We start from the raw sequence: 22,213 nt of genomic DNA, 5'->3' as shown, positions 1-22,213 counted from the left end.
GCTCACGAAGAGGTGAGTCCTAATCAGAGCAGGGAATGCGATGTCCTTGACAACACCCCACCAACCTGCCCCTATCAGTACTAGCAAACTGAAAGGAAGAGGGCAGGACAGTGACAAACAGGGGAAAGATTCTTACTAATACTTCATGGTTTACTGATTGAGGCCATCTAGTGTGCTATTTAAATTCTATCAACGTTAAGATTTAGCAGATTTGACCAGAAAAAAAAAAAATACTGTTTTTACATGATTAGAAAAAGAATTTTTTTTTTTAAGGTGATTTGAGCCATATGTATGTTGGTCTTCTGGTTTCAGTTCTAGACTACAGGCCTGAGCACTCAAATCATTTATTTATTAAAAGCAGGCATCTTAAATGCAAATTTGTCACTCTGCTAATGCTTCTGCTTTGCTTGAAATCATTTGTACATGCAAATGAAAGTACATTAAATGTGTCTTTACCAAAATATTCATTTAGCTATCACTGAAATGAATTTAACTGCTAGGTTGACATGTTTGCTTTTGATGTTATTGTTCCTTCATGAACCGACTAATAGTAGACTTTACCTTACGTGCAGACTTAGTCAATATGGAATTCACAAAGGACCTGGCTTCACAAAATAGAAAAGAGACAAACTGGAAAAATCTTCCAATATTTTCTTCTGATATATCTGTATCTTGATTTGTCTCTTGCTTTTAAGAAAAATTCAGCTTTTTTGGAAGAGAGCATGGTGAGAAATTTTCACATCACACATACATATGTTTCTGAACTGTGATTGCCTCTTTGTCATCTGGCCAAAACCCCTTTGGGGCATTCAGTCCGTTTGTTTCTGCTCAAAAGCAGAAAGATCCTCAGAGAATAAATTATCCACATTGCTGTTGGATTTATTTTTTTAAAAAATGATAACATAGTTGTGCTGTTTAAGGCATTATGTGAGGTGCTAATGCATACCAACTCTTCAACGGAGCCCCTGAAAAATTCAACTTCTGAATAATAAGTAATATTTAGCTAGATTCTGCCCCTCGAATTCTGTCTGGATGGATGTTTGCCCATCATGACCTTCCCGTTAAGCTGCATATGTAAACTTCGTTTAATATAATGGCCAGTTTTGTCATAAAACCCTTACCAGACTTTGACTGTCTCTATTTAGCATATTCACAGAAATAGCCATATTGCTAAGCTACTAAAGTCCTGGTATTGAAAGTCTAGAATAGTAGTTGTCAACTGTTTTGAAAGCAATTAAATACTTTTAAAGACATGATCTGGTTTCAAAACAGAGACAAAGAGCAATGCCCCCCTCTCATCTAACAGACTCTAAGAGAGCACAGGGTTTACTCAGACTTGTTCCTCCTTTTCAGCACCCCTAGATTCTGTGGCCCAAAAAAGGGCAGTATTAGGCTTGGAAATGGTGGGATTTTTAAGCACATCCTCCAGGAAGGAGTAAGGCCACTGGCACACAGGTAGAAGAAGAGTGGTAGGAGTGAATGCAGGGTCTAAGTTCAGCCTTCTGTCCCTTGGATGGGTCACCAAGGTCATGAGTTAGTTCCACTGTGAACCAGCAAGAAAGTCAAAGGTTTTTTTGTTTTGTTTTGTTTTGTTTTGTTTTAGTTGCACTAACTGCATATAATCATGGCACTAAAAACAAATGGTCCGGAGTCCTAAGCTAGACAATCTGTGGAGAACAACATTATTGCAACCAATTACTGTCTTAAAATTCAAAGCACCTAAATTCAAACTACAGCATTTTTAAGATAGTCTAGTGCCTAGCGTGACAAGATAGCATTTTGGGGGAGGATGATCAAAACCTGAAAATAGAACTTTTCTCTGAAATATATCCATACGCCGCCAGTTCTGTTACATACACCTTATCAAACACAGGCAGCAGTGCTCTAGCAGACTTTATAAGAGACCTCCATGGGTCAGCTGTGCGCCACTCTTAGCCCTTCCACATCTGGCCACCAAGCTCTGATGAGCACAGTTTAAAAAGCACCAGCCTGGAGCTTCATAATTTTAATGGACCCTGAAGTAAAAATTCATTTGTACCAGATCCTGGTCTCTTCAAACATAAATTTAAAAAATACATGCTATCTTTGTTGTTTTATTAGCTATCTTAATGACGTCGACAGAATCACAGCTCCTGGATATGTCCCGAATGAGCAAGATGTGCTACATTCTCGAGTGAAAACAACCGGAATCATTGAAACTCAATTCTCCTTTAAAGATTTGCATTTCAGGTATGCACTAGGTCTTTTCTAACCATCCACAAAAGTAGTCAATATTTTTTCCCAGAGAAAGGGCTAACCTGTTTTTGAGCTTGGGCTTGACTGCTTGGGTCTTCTTCCCAAGCTTTGTTCACTCTCGGTACCACTTCCTCTTACTGCCTTCCTATGGCCTTACACCCTATCCCTCATCCTAAACCCCATCTACTCCTCAAAGAAAAATGCCTTGTCTTGACCAGGTGGGAGCTCGATTTCATTTTCCTCTTGAAACTGATATCCTACTTTGAAAACGAAAGAGAGAGGGAAGGAGAGAAAGAAATTATATTTTAATAAAATTTAAGTACAGGCGCCACAGATACAATGTCCTTTGCCCTCCAATCTCCCATTTGCCTGAAATATTCTTATTCATATCCTTAATTTAAAAAATGCAAATAACTGAGAGAACTATTTGAATGTGATGCTATTTACTGAAGTAACAAGACCTATTTTATAAGTATGGTTTGGGTATGAAAATGAGTCCACTAATTTTATTGCTGTCACATCATCAAAACCTTTCTAGAAATGCAAAACCACTCATTTACTATACCAAGAAATGGAAATCCAAACCGTAATGTTATAAAATGTCATGACACTTAAGTACCTCTCCCTGTGGATTGTGGATAAGATGAACTGTTAAACATTAAAACCAGGCTCCAGATGTACCACTTAATAAAATGAAAAAAATAATTAAAAATGCAATAAACTCATTCATGTATGCAAACAGGAAATATTTTTTTAAAGCAGAAAAATGGAACAAAAGTGACATGGATTATCTGCATTCATTTGTGAAGCAAAACTTACTTCAGTGGGATAAAAGATTTAATTTTTTTTTTTTATTATTAACATTGCCGAGTCAGAAAATACCTGCTTAGAATAGATGTTATATAGATAGCCAGGGTATTTTCAAGTTACTATCACAGAAAGCTCTTCAAAATTTACACCTGAATTTCAAGTCCACAAATAGTTAATTTTCTGAGAGATGAGTCAAAGATCAAACCAGGATAAAGGGACTGCTAAGATCTGGATCAACATCTACTCTTGGCAAATGTAAGCAGTTTGTCTTCGGTCCTGTCATGGCCGTCATGCAATTCCTCTTTGGCAACGACCTTCTCCACACTCCTGGTTTTTGATCCAGTTTCTAAGGTTTTCCTATGGGAATCCAAGTGCAATTGCTTAGATCCTCTGCCCCTCCTAAGCCTGTCAAAGCATTACACAAACTAATAGAATTTTCTGGAGTTTAGACTGGATCATGAGCCAGTTATGAAAATTTATATCATGTACTGAATATCTAGAAGTTGACAACCCCAGTCAGCCTATGCAACACCAATTTGGTATCTTCTCAGAAAGAGTCACTATCATAAACTTTCTGCCGTATATATCTCTTCCTTGAACATTCTAAACCTTAGGGCCTTTGCACTTGCTGTTCTTTTTGCCTAAAATGCTCTCTCTGATGGGATCTCTGCAAAGACTGGCTCCTTCTTATCATTAAGTTCCCAAATGAGATGCCATCTTCTCATGGAACCTTGATCATTCTGTCTACCATCCCTGGGTATACTTGTCACTACTATACCAAATAGTGTCCTGGTAAGCCTATCAGTAGGCTCTCTGGGACAGGGGGAGAAGGAAAGCCTGACATGTGGTCCCTGAAGATCCCCTTGGTATAAATATACTGTAACAATGGCTAACTGCAACCTAGCAATGAGAAGTCACTAAATGTAATACTGGGAAGAAATGCAAAGAGTTCTCACTTGCCGTACCAACGTGAGCCAATGCCTTTACAAGATTGAAATATGCTATTTTGTTCCAAAACAAAAACAAAAACAAAAACAAAAGCCTTACTAATGTATGAAATTGACTTCTTTATTTGTTTGCTCTTTTGTTTGTTTCTGCTTCTGTTCTTAAATGCTCTGAACTCCGGGAGGGTAGGAACCATGTCTCTACAGTACCATCTCCTGTGATTATCATGGTAGCTAGCACAGAGTAGGCTTACAGTTAATTTTTGCCTGATGAATAAATGTGCTATGCCAATCACTGTATGGACCCTATTTGTACACATTCCTTGAAACACGTTGAACCGAGCATTGCTGCTCTTATGTTGAACAGAGTCCAAAAATGGAGGCTCAAATGATGTGAAAGATTTCCCGAAGATCATACATAGAGGCACTAGAAATGTGGTTAGAACACATCTTTCTAACTTCCAAGACCACACTTCTTACACTGAGTATCTCTGTGGGCCACGAGGTAAACTGGCAGAAACCATTCTTTCTTCCATAGAATAAGCGCTCTTTCCAATGTTTTTGGTCCTTTGTAATTCCCTTCAGAGAGAAGAGGGAACAGGGAATAAAACAGCCTGTTGGGGAGCTGTCTAGGAGTTGACAGGCTCTGGTACCTTTGCATATCTGTGCTTCTGAAACCAGGGGACATGATGACGGCCAGTGAGCATCCCAAACCTCAGAAAGTCACATTCATTTTCTGGAACATCTATTTCTCTCAGTACCAAATAATATTAATAAAATTTAAAAAATTATATTCTGAGCATAACAGCATTTGCATTAGTTTTTAAAAAAAAAAAACCTTATTTTAAAGATATGTGACCTCATAATAGGTCTCATCAGATTATACCTCTAAACCCCCATTGGTCCATCATCATTTTTCTGTCCTTCTGTGGTTTGTGAGGCACTGAGTCCTACCGGCAGCGGATTGCCTATGCTACTTTCTTATCTCGCTGGCCCTTACGAAGGAGTAGGAAAGGTCTTCTAATTCTCTATGACAGCATCAAGGCTGAAATGGAAGGTGTTTGGGAACTGGATTGTAAAGTCAAGTTAGGACTTCTTTTACCATAACATTTTCTATGCTACCCAACTGCGACCTCTTTGCCATTCTTAAGACAGGTTTTTAACTCTTGGGGCACCTGGGTGGCTCAGTTGGTTAAGCATCTGCCTTTGGCTCAGGTCATGATCCTGGGATCTTGGGATCTAGCACCACATCAGGCTCCCTGCTCGGTGGGGATCCTGCCCCTCCCTTTGCCCCATATTCCACTTGTGCTCTCTCTCTCAAATAAATGAATAAAATCTTTAAAAAAAAAAAAAAGATAGGTTTTTAGCTCTTTTGTTTTAATAGGTACTGTTTTTCCTCCTGCTCAAGAGGATTTGTTATTTAAAAGGCATCTTCCATAAGGAAATCGAGAATATTAATTACTCACTCAAATGCAGGGATTTTTCTCTAAACACAAGTATTTAAACAATGGAATTTGGAAAATATTCAAATTTTACTATAAAATATAAAAAAAGGCAACTCTACTTTCTTAAGGAACTATTTAAAACCACTTACTTACATTTTTAAGTTTAGTCATAGCAACTGAGATATATTAATCCCTTAATAAATTCCCACAGTTAAATCACTTTGTTTTTGAAGGGCTGAATAGGATTATCTATAAGTGCACAGGATTTTGTAGTATAAAATTTGGTAGTATTTCAAAATAGAAAGTACAAAAATAAGATACCTTCCAACTTCATTTCAGTAAGTGCCTAAGATATTAAAATATATTGCATTAGCATTGATTTGTATTCACATAGCATACATCATCCTATGATTATTTAAAACTAAAGATTTAATTTGCATATTAAATTAGAGAACTCTAGAATTTTAAATAGGAACATCAAAATGAAAAATTCTCTCTGCCAATATACTACATCATCTTCCTGTATCACCTAATTTAATGGAAATTACCTTAGAGTTCTTATCAAACCAGAACTCCAACTGCCAAACAGAAAAGAAATTATCTTTATACATGTTAAAGTACATGGAAAATACAAGCATGAGCTCTTTTATTTGTTATAAAATAATTCCTTAGGACAAAGAACTTAAAGATTTATAAGGCTTTATCAAACAATTATAGAAAAGTCACTTCCTACTTGTTCCACAATTAAACAAGAGAATTATAAAGACATAAAGCTATGAGGAAGTCAAAGAAGAGAAGTCAGCCACTATTATAATGTGAAGCTTTAGGTTTTGTAAGTTCAACATAACTATTTCCAGCAATGTTCGAGTGGATCTATGATATAACATAACATAAATTAAAATTTTCTTGAATTTTAAATTGATCATGTGCATTGGTTTCCTTTATTGTGGGGGTATAAGTCAGCTTAGGAGTGAGTCTAATTGTCTACCCAGCTGCTAGACTGTTTGACATAAAACCATAAAACTCAACAACTTTCCCAATTGTTTAAAATAGACTACACAAGTCAAGTGCTGACTATAAAGCCATAAAACCCTGATACCTTGCCCTCTATTAATGCCATGGATAGTTTAACAAATAATCAATGTTCAGCTGTCACTTGAAAGCCTTGTCTGTGGATTTTTAGCTGTATGGTACAACTCGGGCATTTAAAAACTTTTTTTTTTAAACAATTCTAACTGAACTATCAGACTTAATAAGAAAATATATATAATCAACAAATAAGTAAAATAAAACTTCTTCACCCAAATGAGAATTGCACATTCCATTCAATATCATTAATGCTCTGGTTACTTTCACTACTCAGGGAATCAAGGGTATTTAATCTGTATCACATATATGTTTACTTCATTAATTGTCCCTGTAGATCTGACCAATCCAAATGTCAGTTAGTGAAAAAGCATGTTTTTCTCTGATTTCTCCATTTGTTTTTCACAAATTGGTCATGATGGAATATACATGTATTCATATTCATGTATATTCATATATATTCTTACATATATTTTTTAGATCAGAGAACACCGATTCAATGAAATATGTTAGAAAAGACTTCTACTTTGGAAATCTCTAAAATGTTTCTAGGTTTTAATGCTTTATACCTCTAAAATAAACCCAAAATTAAAATTTAGAGGAAGAGGTCAAAGTGAAGAGGGATGTGTAAAAAGAAATTACTACAATAGCAACAAAACAACACGAAACTTCTTAGAGCTAATATAATATCCAGTAGACTGAGTATAAGAGCAGAATTCCAGCTGCTGGTCTGATTTACTAATGGACATTTCAATTCTGTTATGGCAGATGGCATTAGAGCAATGTTCTATGTTCCCTGGGCCTTTGTCTCTAACTTCAACCTGAGCACATGCACATAGATACACATCACTGTTTATTAAGTGAGTCATAAAATGAGAAGGTAACGAACATGCTATCTAAGACTTTGAAAAGCCGTTTTATCAATAAGACAAAACCCTCAGAGAACAAATCTTTGTCTTTCCTTCCTCGGGAGAAAGCTGTGCCTATTGAAACATGTTTACGGAAGGCTGCATGATAAATTAAAAGAACAGTGGGCTAAGGGTCATATTACACATTATGCCCCTCACTAATTGTATATATTTACCTGAAGAGGAGAATAGATACCCTTACGCAAGGATGTTAATGTCAACGTAGGCTGTGAAGAAGCTGAATGATCAGAGAAAACCAGGAGAGAGCCAGCGAGATTGCTGGGCTTGCTCTGAACTTCATCTCAAAGATTTTTCAAACATTCTCTTTCTTGGGAAAGCCATTTGAGATTACATTATAGAAAAGGAAACATGGAAACCACATGAAGTTTCTGTTTTTCCCTTTTCCTGGTGAGTTTAAATTCCTCCCCGAGTTCATAAATTGGTAATACCATATCTTGATAATTATTACTGTTTTCATTGCAAGGGACTCCCTGCAATTTTTTTTTCTGATTTAAAACTATTAACACAAGCACAATAAGGTTATATTCTTTGAGATAAAATATTCGATCACTGTGCCAGGAATATGAGACAGGAATATTCTACTAATAGAACATCTTCAGATTTATAAATTTTGAATATAATCTAATTGAAAATAAAAAAGTAATTAAAAAGAGAAATCATCAGATGGATGGAGATAGCTTACTTAGTTGACCATAAGAGCAGAAGAAAAGAGGCTCAAAAAGAAACGCTAGTTAGACAAACCCAAGTCCTATCTATCTGGTGGAGAAAACTTAACCAAGGTGTCCTGGAGTTTGGTTCCTACAGCAATAGTATTTCTACTGTGGAAATTGAATTTTGAGCTCTCTTAGCACTGACATTCTATTCATCCAGCAACTTGAGTCCTCATCTGTGATTTAGTTAGTTCTCCATTGTGAGATGCCCACGATGGAAGCAAACCCTGAAGAGAGGACTAGGACAAAAGAGGAAACAAGAATTATGGAGATATTTACATGTTCAAATCTAGTGGGTGGAGATACAATGGGGGGTTTTAGTTCGAAAATCTTACCAGGAGTTTAAACCTAAGGATGCATATTCAATCTTCAACACACCAAAATCCACAAATTAAAGTATCTTTGTTTGATCAAAGTACCACATTCCTTTGCCAAAAAATGATCCATCATATATCTGTCTATGACCAAATGGGGACTATACACAACACCTAGAATTCTGACAGTCTGTGCTATCACCATTAAAATCATGGAACAAAATACCTGGGAAGGGGAGTTTGACATTTTGCCCAGTTTGACAACACATAGAACTGCTGTCTGACCTAGAAGAAGGAGGACAGACTCTACAGAAAAGGTAATTCCAGCCCACTGGTAAGAGTTTAAGAGTTTTCAAGCTAACTGTGGACCCTAGGTATTAACTGAGGACCTCTGGTCCAAGTAAATAAAGTTATACTTGATGAGCTTCACAACAAAGCTTCATGATCATACCCACAGAACCTATCATGCTGCCTGGTACATAACAACCTCCACAATTGTTACTTGAATTAATACACCTTGGGCAAGTGACTTTATGAAAAATAGAAATCATAATTGTACTTGCCTTATGAGTTTATAGTTTAAAATTTGAGTTGATTGTGGTAGCTTACATGCCTGGGTGTGTTAAATTAAGACATTACAATTGGTGGGAACTCATGGAGTTAATAAAAGTCATGATCTGAACTATTTCCATTTGGACCACATTTTATAATTTCAACCAAGCTATAGATAAAATGATTTTTCAAAGTCTGAAAAAAATACTAAAAATACTAAGATTACTTTTATAGCTCAACAAAATATTTGACTAAAATTTAAAGGTCTGACTGCATATTAATTATCTTCATTTCCATAAGAGTCTTAACTCATTTTTAAAAATTAAATGGTTTACACATAATATAAACATAAATTCAAAATTACACATAATATAACCTTAAATTCAAAATTCTGTCCTCTTCCTCCATTTATATTACTAGTCTGAAACTGCAAAGGATTTGGCATTAGCAGTACGTATAATAGTGTTTGTTGACACTGGATTGAAATTTCCAAAGCACCTAACTCCTGAATTCTTCAACATTATCTTGAGTACTGTTAGCATCTCCTTTTTCAATTTTGCATTGAGGTGCATTTGTGTGTGTGTGTGTGTGTGTGTGTGTGTGTGTACACAGATACAAATTTGAGGAATTCAGTTCTATATATCTGTTCTCTACCTGGTTCACACATCAAGTGTAAAGTAGTAGAATGGATTCTACAACGTATTCTACTTTTGATTATCTTCACCAAGTCAACTAATTGGAATTTATTATCCCAGGTACAGTTAATGCCTTTAAAATCTCTGTACAGCTTGGATGTTTCTCGGTAATTAACATGTTGTGGTTAAACCATTATGAAAGCCCCATAATTTCTTTTTCTGCCTCTAGTCTCTTATCAAATCTATCTTCTGGACTCAGATCAAAGTGACCTTACATAACAACAAGCGAACAAACAATGTTAATTCTCTGCCCCCAAATCTCCCATAGTTCCCCCACTGATTGCTATATAAATGTCATCTTCTCGTGTAATACAAAAGACCTAGTTAATCTATTTCAGGGCTAACGTGCCAGGTTTGCTCCCACCTGCTCAAATCCTTTGCCCTTGCTGTTTCTTCGGCTGTCTCTCCCTGGAACATTTTCCTAGACATTCACTTGGCTCAGTCCCTCAACTCCTTAAGCTTTTTTTTTTTTTTTTTCCTTAAGCTTTTAATTAGCAGTTTCCAGTTAGTTTAGTTCAAATTATGACCCATCCCTACACTCCTTGCATGTCTCTATCCTAAGTCTGTTCACAAACACCACACAAGCCCCACCACCACCACTGCCACCACGTAGACTAGAAGCTTCTTGAGGTTGAATCTCTAATGCCTGGCATGAGCAATAAATATTCTTTGAATAAATGAATAATTAGGCCATTTATCGCAATGGTTTTACTTAAGTTTTCACGTTCCCGAAAATATACATTATGTGCTTACCCCAGACATGCCATGTTCTTCATTCCTTGATGACTGGCACATGCACTTGATAATAACTCCCCCCACCCCCGTCCTATTAACACCATCCTATAAAGCAATCCTTTCTCAGAAAGAAAGAGACGTGAGAGAAAGTAAATGGAGACGGGGAGAGACACAATTCACATAGAGGTTCAAGGCACCTTCCTTGTGGAGGAGACGCTGACTGTAAGACCTGCGAGGTGAGAATGAGGCAGGGTCATGTCATGAAGAAAGGAGTCGTGTGACCTGGGAAGGAGACGGGTTGTGCCAAAGTCCTGAAGCTGCAAAAAGTTTGGATTAAGAGCTCGAAGAGTAGCCTTATGATCAGATTATATTAAAGAGGAAAGTAGTATGAACTAAGGTGGGAAAAGTAAGCAGGAACCCAAATTGCCAGAGCCTCAAGGGTCATTAGACCAGCCTGTGTGTGGTTTGATGGCTGACAAGCCGAAGGAAGGTCACAGAACTCTGGCCGTGGCTGTGCTGAGAAATGTCGGTGGCTTGTACAAGAGAAGGGGCCTTAGAGAGAAGTGCAAGAATTGGGAACTGCATTTTGCATGGGTATTATGTGGAGGGTAAGGGAAAGGAAGATGTTAAGAATAACTCCTAGGAAGGTGTTAAGAATAACTCCTTTAGTTTCTTTACTTAAAGAGGGTGACTTTAACCAAAATACTAACACTTTTACCAAAACACTAACACATTTTCAAACACCTCTTCTGAGTAAGTTCTAAGATGACTCAGGCTGACTTAGGTTTTCCTCTGAGCTCACATTTTACCTTGTGGATTACTCTATTATTTAGTACTGAACATCTGGGTGGGTCAGTCATTGAAGTGTCCGACAGATGATTTCAGCTGGGGTCATGAACTCAGGGTCATGGGATCAAACCCCCTGTTGGGCTCCATGCTCGGCAAGGAGACTGCTTGAGATTCCCTCTCCCTCTGCCCCTCCCCTCACTTTCTCTCTCTCTCTCAAATAAATATAATCTTTTAAAATAAAAGATTATTTGTCATATAATCCTATAATAACATATTGGATTTTTCTCTCCAAGACAGCAGGTTCTTTGAAGATAGTGACCATATCTTTTCATCTTTCTGTTGGTAGGCCTAACACAGTGCCCCACACAGAAAAAGCAAACATAATTGAATGAATGAATGAATGTAGGAAGAACTAAGAGAAGAAGCAAGAATCAGAGTATCAGAACTATGTCAGCTTCCAATCTTTTTGTAGGTTCTGTTCATTTAAGACTATGCATAGACTTTTTTAAAATTTTAGTTCTGGTACAGTTAACATGCAGTGTTCTATTAGTTTCAGGTGTACAACATAGTGACACAACACTTCCACACTATGCATAGACTTTGGCCAAAAATCTCTCGAGTCTTGTAAATTTCTTACTAAAACTATCAATTGCTAAAAGTTGCCCAGTCCCTCAAGGTCAGTATGTGATTTTACCTAGCTTTCATGAATACCAAAAAAAAAAAAAAAAAGAAAGAAAGAAAAGAAAAGAAAAAAAAAGAAAAAGATAACTCTTTTTTTCTATAGTCCTTGAGCTGTAAATTGGCCAAATAAAATATTTTATAATCAATAAAAATCAAAGGATTATCTTTTGAAGATATAAGAGTGTTCATTTATAGTTCTAAAAGTTAACATTAATGTAACTTTTGGTGGGTATTTCTAAGACTTGTTATCCTGTTTTCATTTTTTTTTTTAAAGAATGTTTGATGTAGGAGGACAGAGATCTGAGAGAAAGAAATGGATTCACTGCTTTGAAGGCGTTACATGTATTATATTTTGTGCTGCTCTCAGTGCCTACGACATGGTCCTAGTGGAAGACGAGGAAGTGGTGAGTCTCAAAGGAAAATAAAGTCAGGGTAAAACAAACAACAAACAAACAAACAAAAAAACAAGCATATGTGCTTCTCAACATTACTACCATATTCCCCAACTAGGGGAAGATCTTCCAAACATAGATGTTACTTCTCGAGTCTTGTTTATAATGCCCAATGTTAATATTTTGCAAATAATAATGCTACACATTCTCACCTTTATACCTAACAGAACAGGATGCATGAAAGCCTTCACCTGTTCAACAGTATCTGTAATCACAAGTACTTTGCAACCACCTCCATTGTCCTGTTTCTCAATAAAAAAGATCTCTTTCAAGAAAAAGTAACCAAAGTGCATCTTAGTATCTGCTTTCCAGAATACACTGGTAAGATACTTTAATTCCATATAAATTCTTTTTTTTTAAGATTTTATTTATTTATTTGACAGAGAGAGAGAGAGAGATCACAAGTAGGCAGAGAGGCAGGCAGAGAGAGGGAGGGAAGCAGACTCCCCACTGAGCAGAGAGCCCAATGTGGGGCTCGATCCCAGAACCCTGAGATCATGAGCTGAGCTGAAGGCAGAGGCTTTAACCCACTGAGCCACTCAGGTGCCCCATAAATTCTTATATACTCCTATATTTTCCTATCTTCATCTTGACAGGTAGCATTTATCAAGTTGAGGCTTATGATAATTGCTTGAGTCATGTGTATGATCTAAACTGGAAGAAATCTTACAGTGAAATAGGAAACCCTCTCAACACTGTTGGCATTAAAGCAAAGCTCTAAGGAGTAAATGGGAGATTAGGTGGACCAGCGCTGCTACTCTATGTATTAAACACTGCAAACTATATTAACTTAAACATTATAAATAATATATTCCAAATTGTCATTCTTTTTTAAAAGATTTATTTTATTTGAGAGAGAGAGAGAACAGTGGGAGGGGCGGAGTCTTAAGCAGACTCTGCACTGAGTGGGGAGCCTGACGCGAGGCCCCATCTCAAGACTCTGAGATCATGACCTGAGCTGAAACCAAGAGTCAGACACCCAGCTGACTGTGCCACCCAGATGCCCCTACCAAACTGGCATTTTTTATGTACTTCCTAATGAAACTCTAAAATGCAGTTGTTTCTCAAAGTCTGAATTAAGTTTCCTGAGGGACAGTCTCAATGATTTTTGAGAATAGTGACATTTTTCTCTTCCCAGTTTTCATTTTCCAGTTTTCCTGGGACCTAGAATTTTAGTGCTAATCCTATTAATGATTATAAATACCAGGTTCTGTAAGTAGGTTCTTTTTTTTTCCTTCAGAGACAGGTTTTTTTTTTGTTTTTTTTTTTTTGTTTTTTTTTTTGTATATAGTTACATCTTTGTTAATGAAATTGTGTGTAAGATGGAAATACTTATGATTTAAATGACAAATAGGGTGCCTGGGTGGCTCATTTGGTTAAGTGTCTGCCTTTGGCTCAGGTTATGATCTCTGGGTCCTGGAATTGAGCCCCACGTCTTCTCCCTCTCCCGCTGCCCCTCCCCCCCCCACTCATGTGCACGCTCACTCTCTCAAATAAATAAAATCTTCTAAAAAAAATAAATTTTAAAAAGCACAAATAGAAGCTAATGCTACTACTTTGCTTTATGGGTAACCCAGATGTTACTAGAAGCAGGGCAGTCTGTCATAGTAGCTATTTATGCTAATCTAAAACTAGTGCTTCTATCTTTCTTCTAGCTTTGAAAATATTAATTATATGTTAACACATTTATCATGTGATTAAATATAATCATGATTCCATTTTGAATAATACAAACTACATATAGACTCAGTAAAGCTCTGTATGTTTTCTTTTAACTAATAGGCTTTATTTCTTAGAGCAGTTTTTAGTTTACAGAACAAATGAATGGAAAATGACAGTTCTATTCCCTCTCTAGTCAGCTTCCCATTTCTCTTATCATTAACATTTTGCATTGAGGTGGTGTATGTGTTACAACTGACCAACAGTTATTGATACATTATAACTAAAGTCCATAGTTTATTAGGGGCACTCTGTGTCATGCAGTTCTGTGTTTTGCAAATTCATGTCATGTCCCCACCATTACAGTAACATATAGTCTCACTGCCATAAAAATCAACTGTGTTCCACTATAAATCAGTGCTTTACCCCTCCCCTCCAAATTGTGGCAACCTCTGATCATTTTACTCCATCTATAGTTGTACTCTTTCCAGAATGTCATAGAGCTGTAATCGTACAATATATGGCATTTTCTGACAGACTGCTTTCACTTTTCATTATAAAATACTATATGCATTTAAATTTCCTCCATGTCTTTTCATGGGTTGATAGTCCATTTCCATTTACTATTGAATAACATTTCATTCCATAAACCAGTTTTTTTTCATCTTTCATCTATCGAAAGACATCTTCGTTACTTCCAATTTTTGACAATTATGAATAAAGCTGCTATAAACATTCATGTTCAAGATTCTGTGTGCCTGTATGTTTTTGTGTAGATATCTAGAAGCACATGTGCTAGAGTGTACGGTAAGACTCTGTTTAGCTTTGTAAGAAACTGCCCAACTGCCTTCCAAAGTGGCTGTACCATTTGGAGTTCCTGTGGCTCCACATCTTTGGCAGCATCTGGTGTTCTGTTAATGTTTTGGATTTTAGCCATTCTATATGGTTTTAAAGACGGTCCCTCATGGAATTTTTCTCCTAGTTACAATGAAGTGAGGAACAATAATCTTACCTCCTTGGAAAATCTTCATGCTGCTGCCCTGTCCTATGTTAGGTTCCCTTAAAGTATATTCTGTTATAAAACCGTCAACACAGGTCATTTTTAGCTGCCTTGTGTTTCTTAGCATTTGTATTTTATTTCTTCTTTTCCCAGTTGATCCATTGTGAGTCCTGCTACAAGTCTAACCATCCCAACTGTCCCCCTCCCCCACCCCTTCCCCATCAACTCTCCATCTAACTCTACTAAAGCATCAGTCAGGAACAGCTCTCTCTAGTTCTACACATGTCATCTCAACTCCTTTGTTTGGTCAGCAACATAGTCCATAATCTGACCTATACCATCCATTCTACTTGATTTGCTGTAATTCTTCTGCAAAAATCTGTCCTTTCCATCCAGCTCGACTCTCCAAGGTGCACATTTGATCCTGAACCTTACCCTCAAGTCTAGTGACACAGGCCATTCTCATTCCCACTTTTTGGCATTCACTCAAACTACTTCCTTCTCTCTTCTAGCTACCCCTCAAGATCCAGCTCAAACACCACCTCATTCCACAGTCCACTCATCTACAATTTCTATTCTTTTAGTTCATATGAAAACTCACACACCCCCATGTACACAGATACATGCACAGCCTTTGTTATATATATAGACTTCATTGTTCATTTATGTATATATATGTTAGTATTTTTATTTTAATCAAGTAAAGCCCCCACTCAGTGGGACAAGCATTGTTCCCAGCACAAATTTAATATTGCATAAATCCTGGATAACTGACCATTGCTTTCTTGATTTTTTTTAACACTGAGTATTATCAAACAGCAGCACACAAAGTAAAATCCTAAAACTTAATGACATTTCTAATTTTATTGCTTTTAAAATGCAATTAACATTTCTTTCTTTTCTTTTTTTAATAAGGACCAAATACATTTGAAGATGCAGGGAACTACATCAAAAACCAGTTTCTAGACCTGAATTTAAAGAAAGAAGATAAGGAAATTTATTCCCACATGACCTGTGCTACAGATACCCAAAATGTCAAGTTCGTGTTTGATGCAGTTACAGATATAATAATCAAAGAGAATCTAAAAGACTGTGGGCTTTTCTAATCAATCTGTTTTTAATTCCACTCTTGCTCATGTACACTTTTCAAGATACAAAAGGAAAGGTGCTGTGTGATGTGTTTAGTTTTAACAGATTAGTGTTCTAAAGCAAAAACTTTTCATACAAAAAAAATTACATATTCTCAGCTATATCTGAGTAGGTTTCAATTTCTCTAGGACACTGATTTTCATGTCCTCGGATCTGAAAATGTACATTTTGGTAATGTTGTAGCAGTACATATCAATGACAGTGAGTTTGCTTGGTAGAAAATTTCTATATTGCGATCTATTTCTAATCATAGAACAATGAAACATGTAAGGTATTCTGTATTATTTCATTGGCCACATTTTGAGAGGCATTTGTTTTCACTGATATGTAATGGTGCCTGTACTATAAAGACTATTCATTATTCATTATTGGTCAATTCCTCCTAATGAATAAGTTGCTAATGAAATGTTCACGAGACATGTACTTGTTGATGGGAAATACCATATGCAAAAGAAACACATGGTATTTTATCTGCTACATTTTTCTGAGAGAAAAAGTCATTCATGCTGAATTTACCCTTAGAATTGGAGATCTTAACAATCTACCTTTTCATACTAGTGGAAAATGGGACTGTGTGCAAACAACAGTCCCACATCTTGCTCCAGAGTGACATGGAGCATTACTGCAACTGATGGTTGAGGGACAACAACTTTAGACCGCAAGAGAGAAGAATAACTCAGTGTCTTGGCATTTAGTACGTTTTGGTTTTGTGAATAAGAAGTAGGAAGTTAAGAGTAATTAGGAGATTTTGTAGGGGAGAAACACTGAGCTCCTCTGTTAGCACTGTTTTAAAAGTTAATTTGGTACCTTACAAACCAAATCATGTCATTTGCAAACAGAAAAGAGGACCTTTCTTTTTTAAAATATATGTACCACTTAACAATTTATCGTTTTCAAGCAGGTCTCAATATTGTTCACTCTCTATCCTGGTAGAAGGGGATACGTAGATCAGAATAGTAGGTCAGTACATGAGATTTATAACTACCCTGAAAAGAGAGCTAATTGGTGTTTTACCAGCTAAATTAGGAAAACAGAAATTAAGCAATTTGCCAATCTGTAGCTTGGATGGATTTCGGTAGTTCTGTCTCAGGGTCACTTCTTTCTGGTTCTGTAACGTTTCCTTTCTAAACACTTAGGAAAGATCACTATTCAATAAATAGCCTTGATTGGAGCTTTTCTGACTTTACTTTCAAAAACACAAAGGAGTTATCAACAAATACAATCCAATAAAAATGTCATAGTAAAAAAAAATTAATTGGAAATTTCTTTGCAGAATATAAATAATTAAGGAGCCTACAATAGCAAGGACCAAAAAGGGGAAAACATTGAGTTCAAGAATTCAATAAAATTTTCTGGCTAAGAACCAATAATCTATATGACAAAACCCCAACAATTTGGTAGGAGATATTCAATGCTAAGAGATACTAAATTAAGATCACAAACACGATCATTTCATCTTTTGCTTTGTCTTTTCATTTTTTCCCCATCCTACTTTAACCCGCTTTTTTCTAACAGTGTGAAGAGAATTTTTCATAAAGTATAATAGTTTGTGAAGTATTACTATTATTATTTGGATTTTGACTTTGCCCTACCCTTAGGGTTTCTCTTTTTGGTGTAAATGGTGGGGTCAGAAATGGTTCAATTTGTCTTTTAAAAATACATTAACTCATTTCAATATGTGCAGAAAATTGACAAGTATCAATATTTATAAAATACTGTTCTCTGGGAAATTAAACTACGTTAAATATCAAATTAAAATTAGAGGTCACTTGGGGCGCCTGGGTGGCTTAGTCGGTTGGGCTGCTGCCTTTGCCTCTGGTCATGATCCCCGAGCCCTGGGATGGAGCCCAAGTCCGACTCCCTGCTCAGCGGGGGGCCTTGCTTCCCCCTCTTCCTCTGCCTTCTGCTCTGCCTGCTTGTTCTCTCTATCTCTCCGTCAAATAAATAAATAAAATCTTTAAAAAAAAATTAGAGGTCACTTTGGATTAGACGAAAACAGAAGGAAACAAAACCTATTCCTTCCAATGGAATGACTGGAATTTTAAAAATTCCCTCACAATCACAAACGGTTGTTATGGTAAACAATTCATTTTAATTAAAAAGAAATTTTTAGTAGAGAAAATAGATGTTTGCTTTATTTCTTTAATGATCTCCCTCCTTAAAATTGAGTTTATTTCTGATTTCACTTTTTAAATTTTTAATAAAAAACAGTTGGCCTAGATGCATAGTATTTTGAACTAAAGAAAGTTACAAAATGCAAAGTCTGGAAAACCATGCTTTAGCCAGAAGAAACCTGTGCTGAGACCAGCAATATTAAAGTTGGTTAGAATTCAAACACCTGTTTCAATGGAAAATTCAACCTTCCAACTGTACAGTTGGTGTGCTTGCTTTGATTTATCTCAAAGCAGTCTTAGTCTTTGTCAAATCAAATGTTATTATCCTGCTACTTCCCTTTTCTGCTCTTTGAGGTTTCTCTTCCTCACTCAGAATGTCTGTAAATCCTTTTGCCTCAGATTTTTAACACTCCCAACTCATTCATTTCTAAAACGTGTCCAATTGTAGATACACTGCAGGACCTCAAAGATCTGGTGCCGGCTTTTATAGCTAACAGAGTCACTAACAACTGGTCCTTGCAGAGTATTTCCAGAAGCATGAACTTGTCAACAGTTGTCTTTGCATCTTGGGACTAGTGACTAGAGAGTTAAATGAAGAAGAGCATTTACTGGTAATACCCTGGAGTCAAAATATTAAAGCTGGTGATTCTAAAAAGCAGTTCTATAGAAGGGGTTTCAAATTCTGCGAAATCTACCACATACTTTGTAGATATCCCATATCCTACTGATTCACAAAATTTATAAACAAATACCAGTCTTCATGCACGTCATACAAACTGGCAAACTAGGTTTTTTCAAGCCGCGGGCCTCTCCAAAGACAAGTTTTCTTACTTGATCCACTATCCTACTGACTGTATTTGTAAATATTTGTAACTGTATTTGTAAATATTTGCACAGACCCCTTCAGGCTTGACTTAATCACACTAAAAACATGACAAAGGGGCGCCTGGGTGTCTCAGTCATTAAGCAACTGCCTTCGGCTCAGGTCAGGAAGCCTGTTTCTCCCTCTCCCACTCCCCTCTCTTGTGTTCCCTCTCTTACTGTGTCTCTCCCTGTCAAAGAAAATAAAGAAAATCTCTTTAAAAAAAATAAGAATAAAAACATGAAAGAAAAGAAATCCTGTGTGTGGAGATAACGTGTTTTTCCTATACCACCCTACTTTAGAATCAGAGATGGATTTGCTGGTTAGCAGGAGTAACTACTAAAAGCAAAATATTCATAAGAACTATAGAAGCAATTGTGAATCCTCTCAGAGTAACTTTAAAAACAGGAGCCGCTACCCTCTGCCTGGATGTAGCAAGTATTCCAATGGATAATCTAACCAGTTATGGCCTCCTTTCTTTGTGGGCCTTTTCTGACATTCTGACTGACCAGTCTATAGCCACACGGGGGCACACTAATATCGTGTGTTTTTCTACCCAAATGTTGCAAACATAATAAATTTAGATTATCAATAGCTTTAATGAGACAGATAATAAAATCCTATTAAGAAATATAGCTCATTTTGTGCTTCCAGCACAGAAGCATACGATAATCTTCCGATCATAGTCAGCGCTGCTTTAGTCAAATCTGTGAAATAACAAAGCTATTGAAACAGCTCCAAATTTGTTCAGTGTTTATACAGATATTTAGTCATGCTCTAATTTTTTTTTTTGCCATTTGCAAGTTCTTACTCAAATCTTAGTTACCATTCATCTTGTACAGTGTGTTTTTCCATTCATCTACATTGTTTCTAAAATCTTCATTAGTTTACAGTGAAATATGGGAGAAAAATAATTTGATGTTTAACAACTATGTTTCATGAATAGTAATCAAATGGCTGCTGATCGATGTGTTTCTTTTCAGTAAATCAAAGTAAAATTCCACTCTGCTAAAACATTAACCATCCCGTTATTATGTTGATTACAACTTTTTCCTTAACCACCACTCCACCAAATCGACAGGAAAATAAGCGCTCTGTGACATTTCGCAATTCCCAGTTCTGCGGCTGCCGACACATTTTTCATTAGTAATGGCACAATTTTTACTTTAAACCACATTTGTCACTCTCGTTAAGAAGTAAATAGAGTCATACGAAAGAAAGAAATAAAAAGGCCCTTATTTACTTCAGATGGGCAGTGATGGCCCTCTAATTTTAACACCCTTCAGAAAGCAAATAATATATGAGACATACAAGCCAAGGGATTATTTGAAAGACATTCGTGTTTTCTAAATTCATCAGATTGGAACAGAAGCTAGCACGTACATGTGATTGAAAATATTTTCCAGCGTAGATTGTGGTGTTTTCTTTTTTGAAAAAGAAAATGGCCAAGTAAGACATGCTATTATGATGTCAAGAAAGTGGTGCCGTTTTCTACTTTAACATATTAAAAGCCTCACAACGGAGAAAACAATAGATGATTATGCTTAGAGTTAGTGGAAGAAAGTTTGGCATAAAAAGCCCCACATGCAGAATGCCAAAGACAAAGGTACTGTATGGTAAGATTATTTATCCTAAGGAAGATCTGAATGTTTTATTCCATTTAAAAAATACTGTTGTAGAAGCGTACGTATAGGCAGGCATATCTTGTTTTAGTGCACTTTGCTTTACGGTGCTTTGTGGTGTATTTTGCTTACAGTTTGTAGGTGTCCCAGACAGTTTGTTGCTGTCTCCAGCAAGTCTGTGAAGGCCACCTTTCTGACAGCATTTGCTCCCTTCGTGTCTCTGTTACATTTTGGTAATTCTGGCAACATTTCAAACTTTCTCATTATTATATTTATTGTGATGATCTGTCATCTTTGATGTTACTATTGCAATCATTTTGGGTGCCATGAATTGGAACCATATAACACAGCAAGCTGTCTATGTTCTGAGGACCCCGCCCATCAGCCATTCCCCCATCTCTCTCTTTCTCCTTGGACCTTCCTGTTGTCTGAGACACAGTAATATTGAACTAAGGCAAGGTATCCACCCTACCACAGATGCAGAAAAGACGTTAGGGTTGGAAGCCCACAGCCAAGATGAGATGTCTTTGGTGGGGGGGGGGGGGGAAAGCATGGGAACAGGACCTGTGGGCAGAAAATCTTCCCTGGGGTCATGAGGAGTGGCTGATGATATACTTTCAAGTTGGGAGGGGTTAGGGATACGCTAAGTCTTGAAGGAATTTTGGAAGCAAGGATTCCAGGACCTTGATGGGGCTAGCTATTGTTAGGAAAAGATCATTTATTACCATCAAATAAAACTTTAGTCATGAGACCCTTCAGATATGTATCGGTGAGTCAAATGCTTGGGGGATGATTGCCAATATGTATCTTGGGGAGTAGAGATAAAGAAAGTTTCCAAAGGAATTTTTATATGTTAAAGGAGACTTACAGGAGCCTGGAGGGTTGGGATGAGATTGCCTTTTGCCCTTAGCACAGTGTTAACATCGAGGCAGCCGAGTCCCTAGGGGAATGTCACTCTGCTTGTTTCAAGGACTTGTCAATGGGCTGTTAAGTTGTAAGGAAATTTAAAAATTTTTCTTCTAACTTTGTTTCCCACCTCACGATGACCTCTAAATGTTCAAGTTAAAGAGTTGTACACCTCTCACTTTAAGTCAAAAGCTAGAAATGATTAAGCTTAGTGAGGAAGCCATGTCCAAAGTGTAGATAGGAGGAAAGCTGGGCCCCTTGCACCAAATGGTTAGCCAAGTTGTGAAAGCAAAAGATAAGTTCTTGAAGGAAATCAGAAGTACTATTCCAGTGAACACATGAATGACAAGAAAGCGAAACAATCTCATTGCTCATGTGGAGAAAATTGTAGTGGTCTGGATAGGAGGTCAAACCGGCTACAATATTCTCTTAAACCAAAGCCTAATCCAGAGCAAGACCCTGACTCTCTTTAATTTTATGTGGGCTGAAGGAGGGAAGGAAGCTGCACAACAAAAATTGGAAGA

The 22,213-nt window shown here is 36.8% G+C and overlaps 1 protein-coding gene across 1 annotated transcript in view; it reads left to right on the top strand.

Moving 5' to 3' along the window:
• GNAT3 (G protein subunit alpha transducin 3) overlaps positions 1–16,142 on the top strand; it is a gene marked incomplete at both ends in the record, with an annotated part of 53,815 nt that extends 37,673 nt beyond the window's left edge. The window contains 4 exons of the mRNA XM_080818260.1: positions 2,101–2,229; positions 12,200–12,329; positions 12,545–12,698; positions 15,952–16,142. Coding sequence (XP_080674386.1) covers positions 2,101–2,229; positions 12,200–12,329; positions 12,545–12,698; positions 15,952–16,142 — 604 coding nt within the window. The remainder of the gene's footprint in view (positions 1–2,100; positions 2,230–12,199; positions 12,330–12,544; positions 12,699–15,951) is intronic.
• Positions 16,143–22,213: the final 6,071 nt, after the last annotated feature.

This window comes from Martes martes (genome assembly GCF_963455335.1).
Source record: "Martes martes genome assembly, chromosome: 11".
Taxonomy (NCBI): domain Eukaryota; kingdom Metazoa; phylum Chordata; class Mammalia; order Carnivora; family Mustelidae; genus Martes; species Martes martes.
This window is presented reverse-complemented; position numbering and strand designations above follow the sequence as displayed.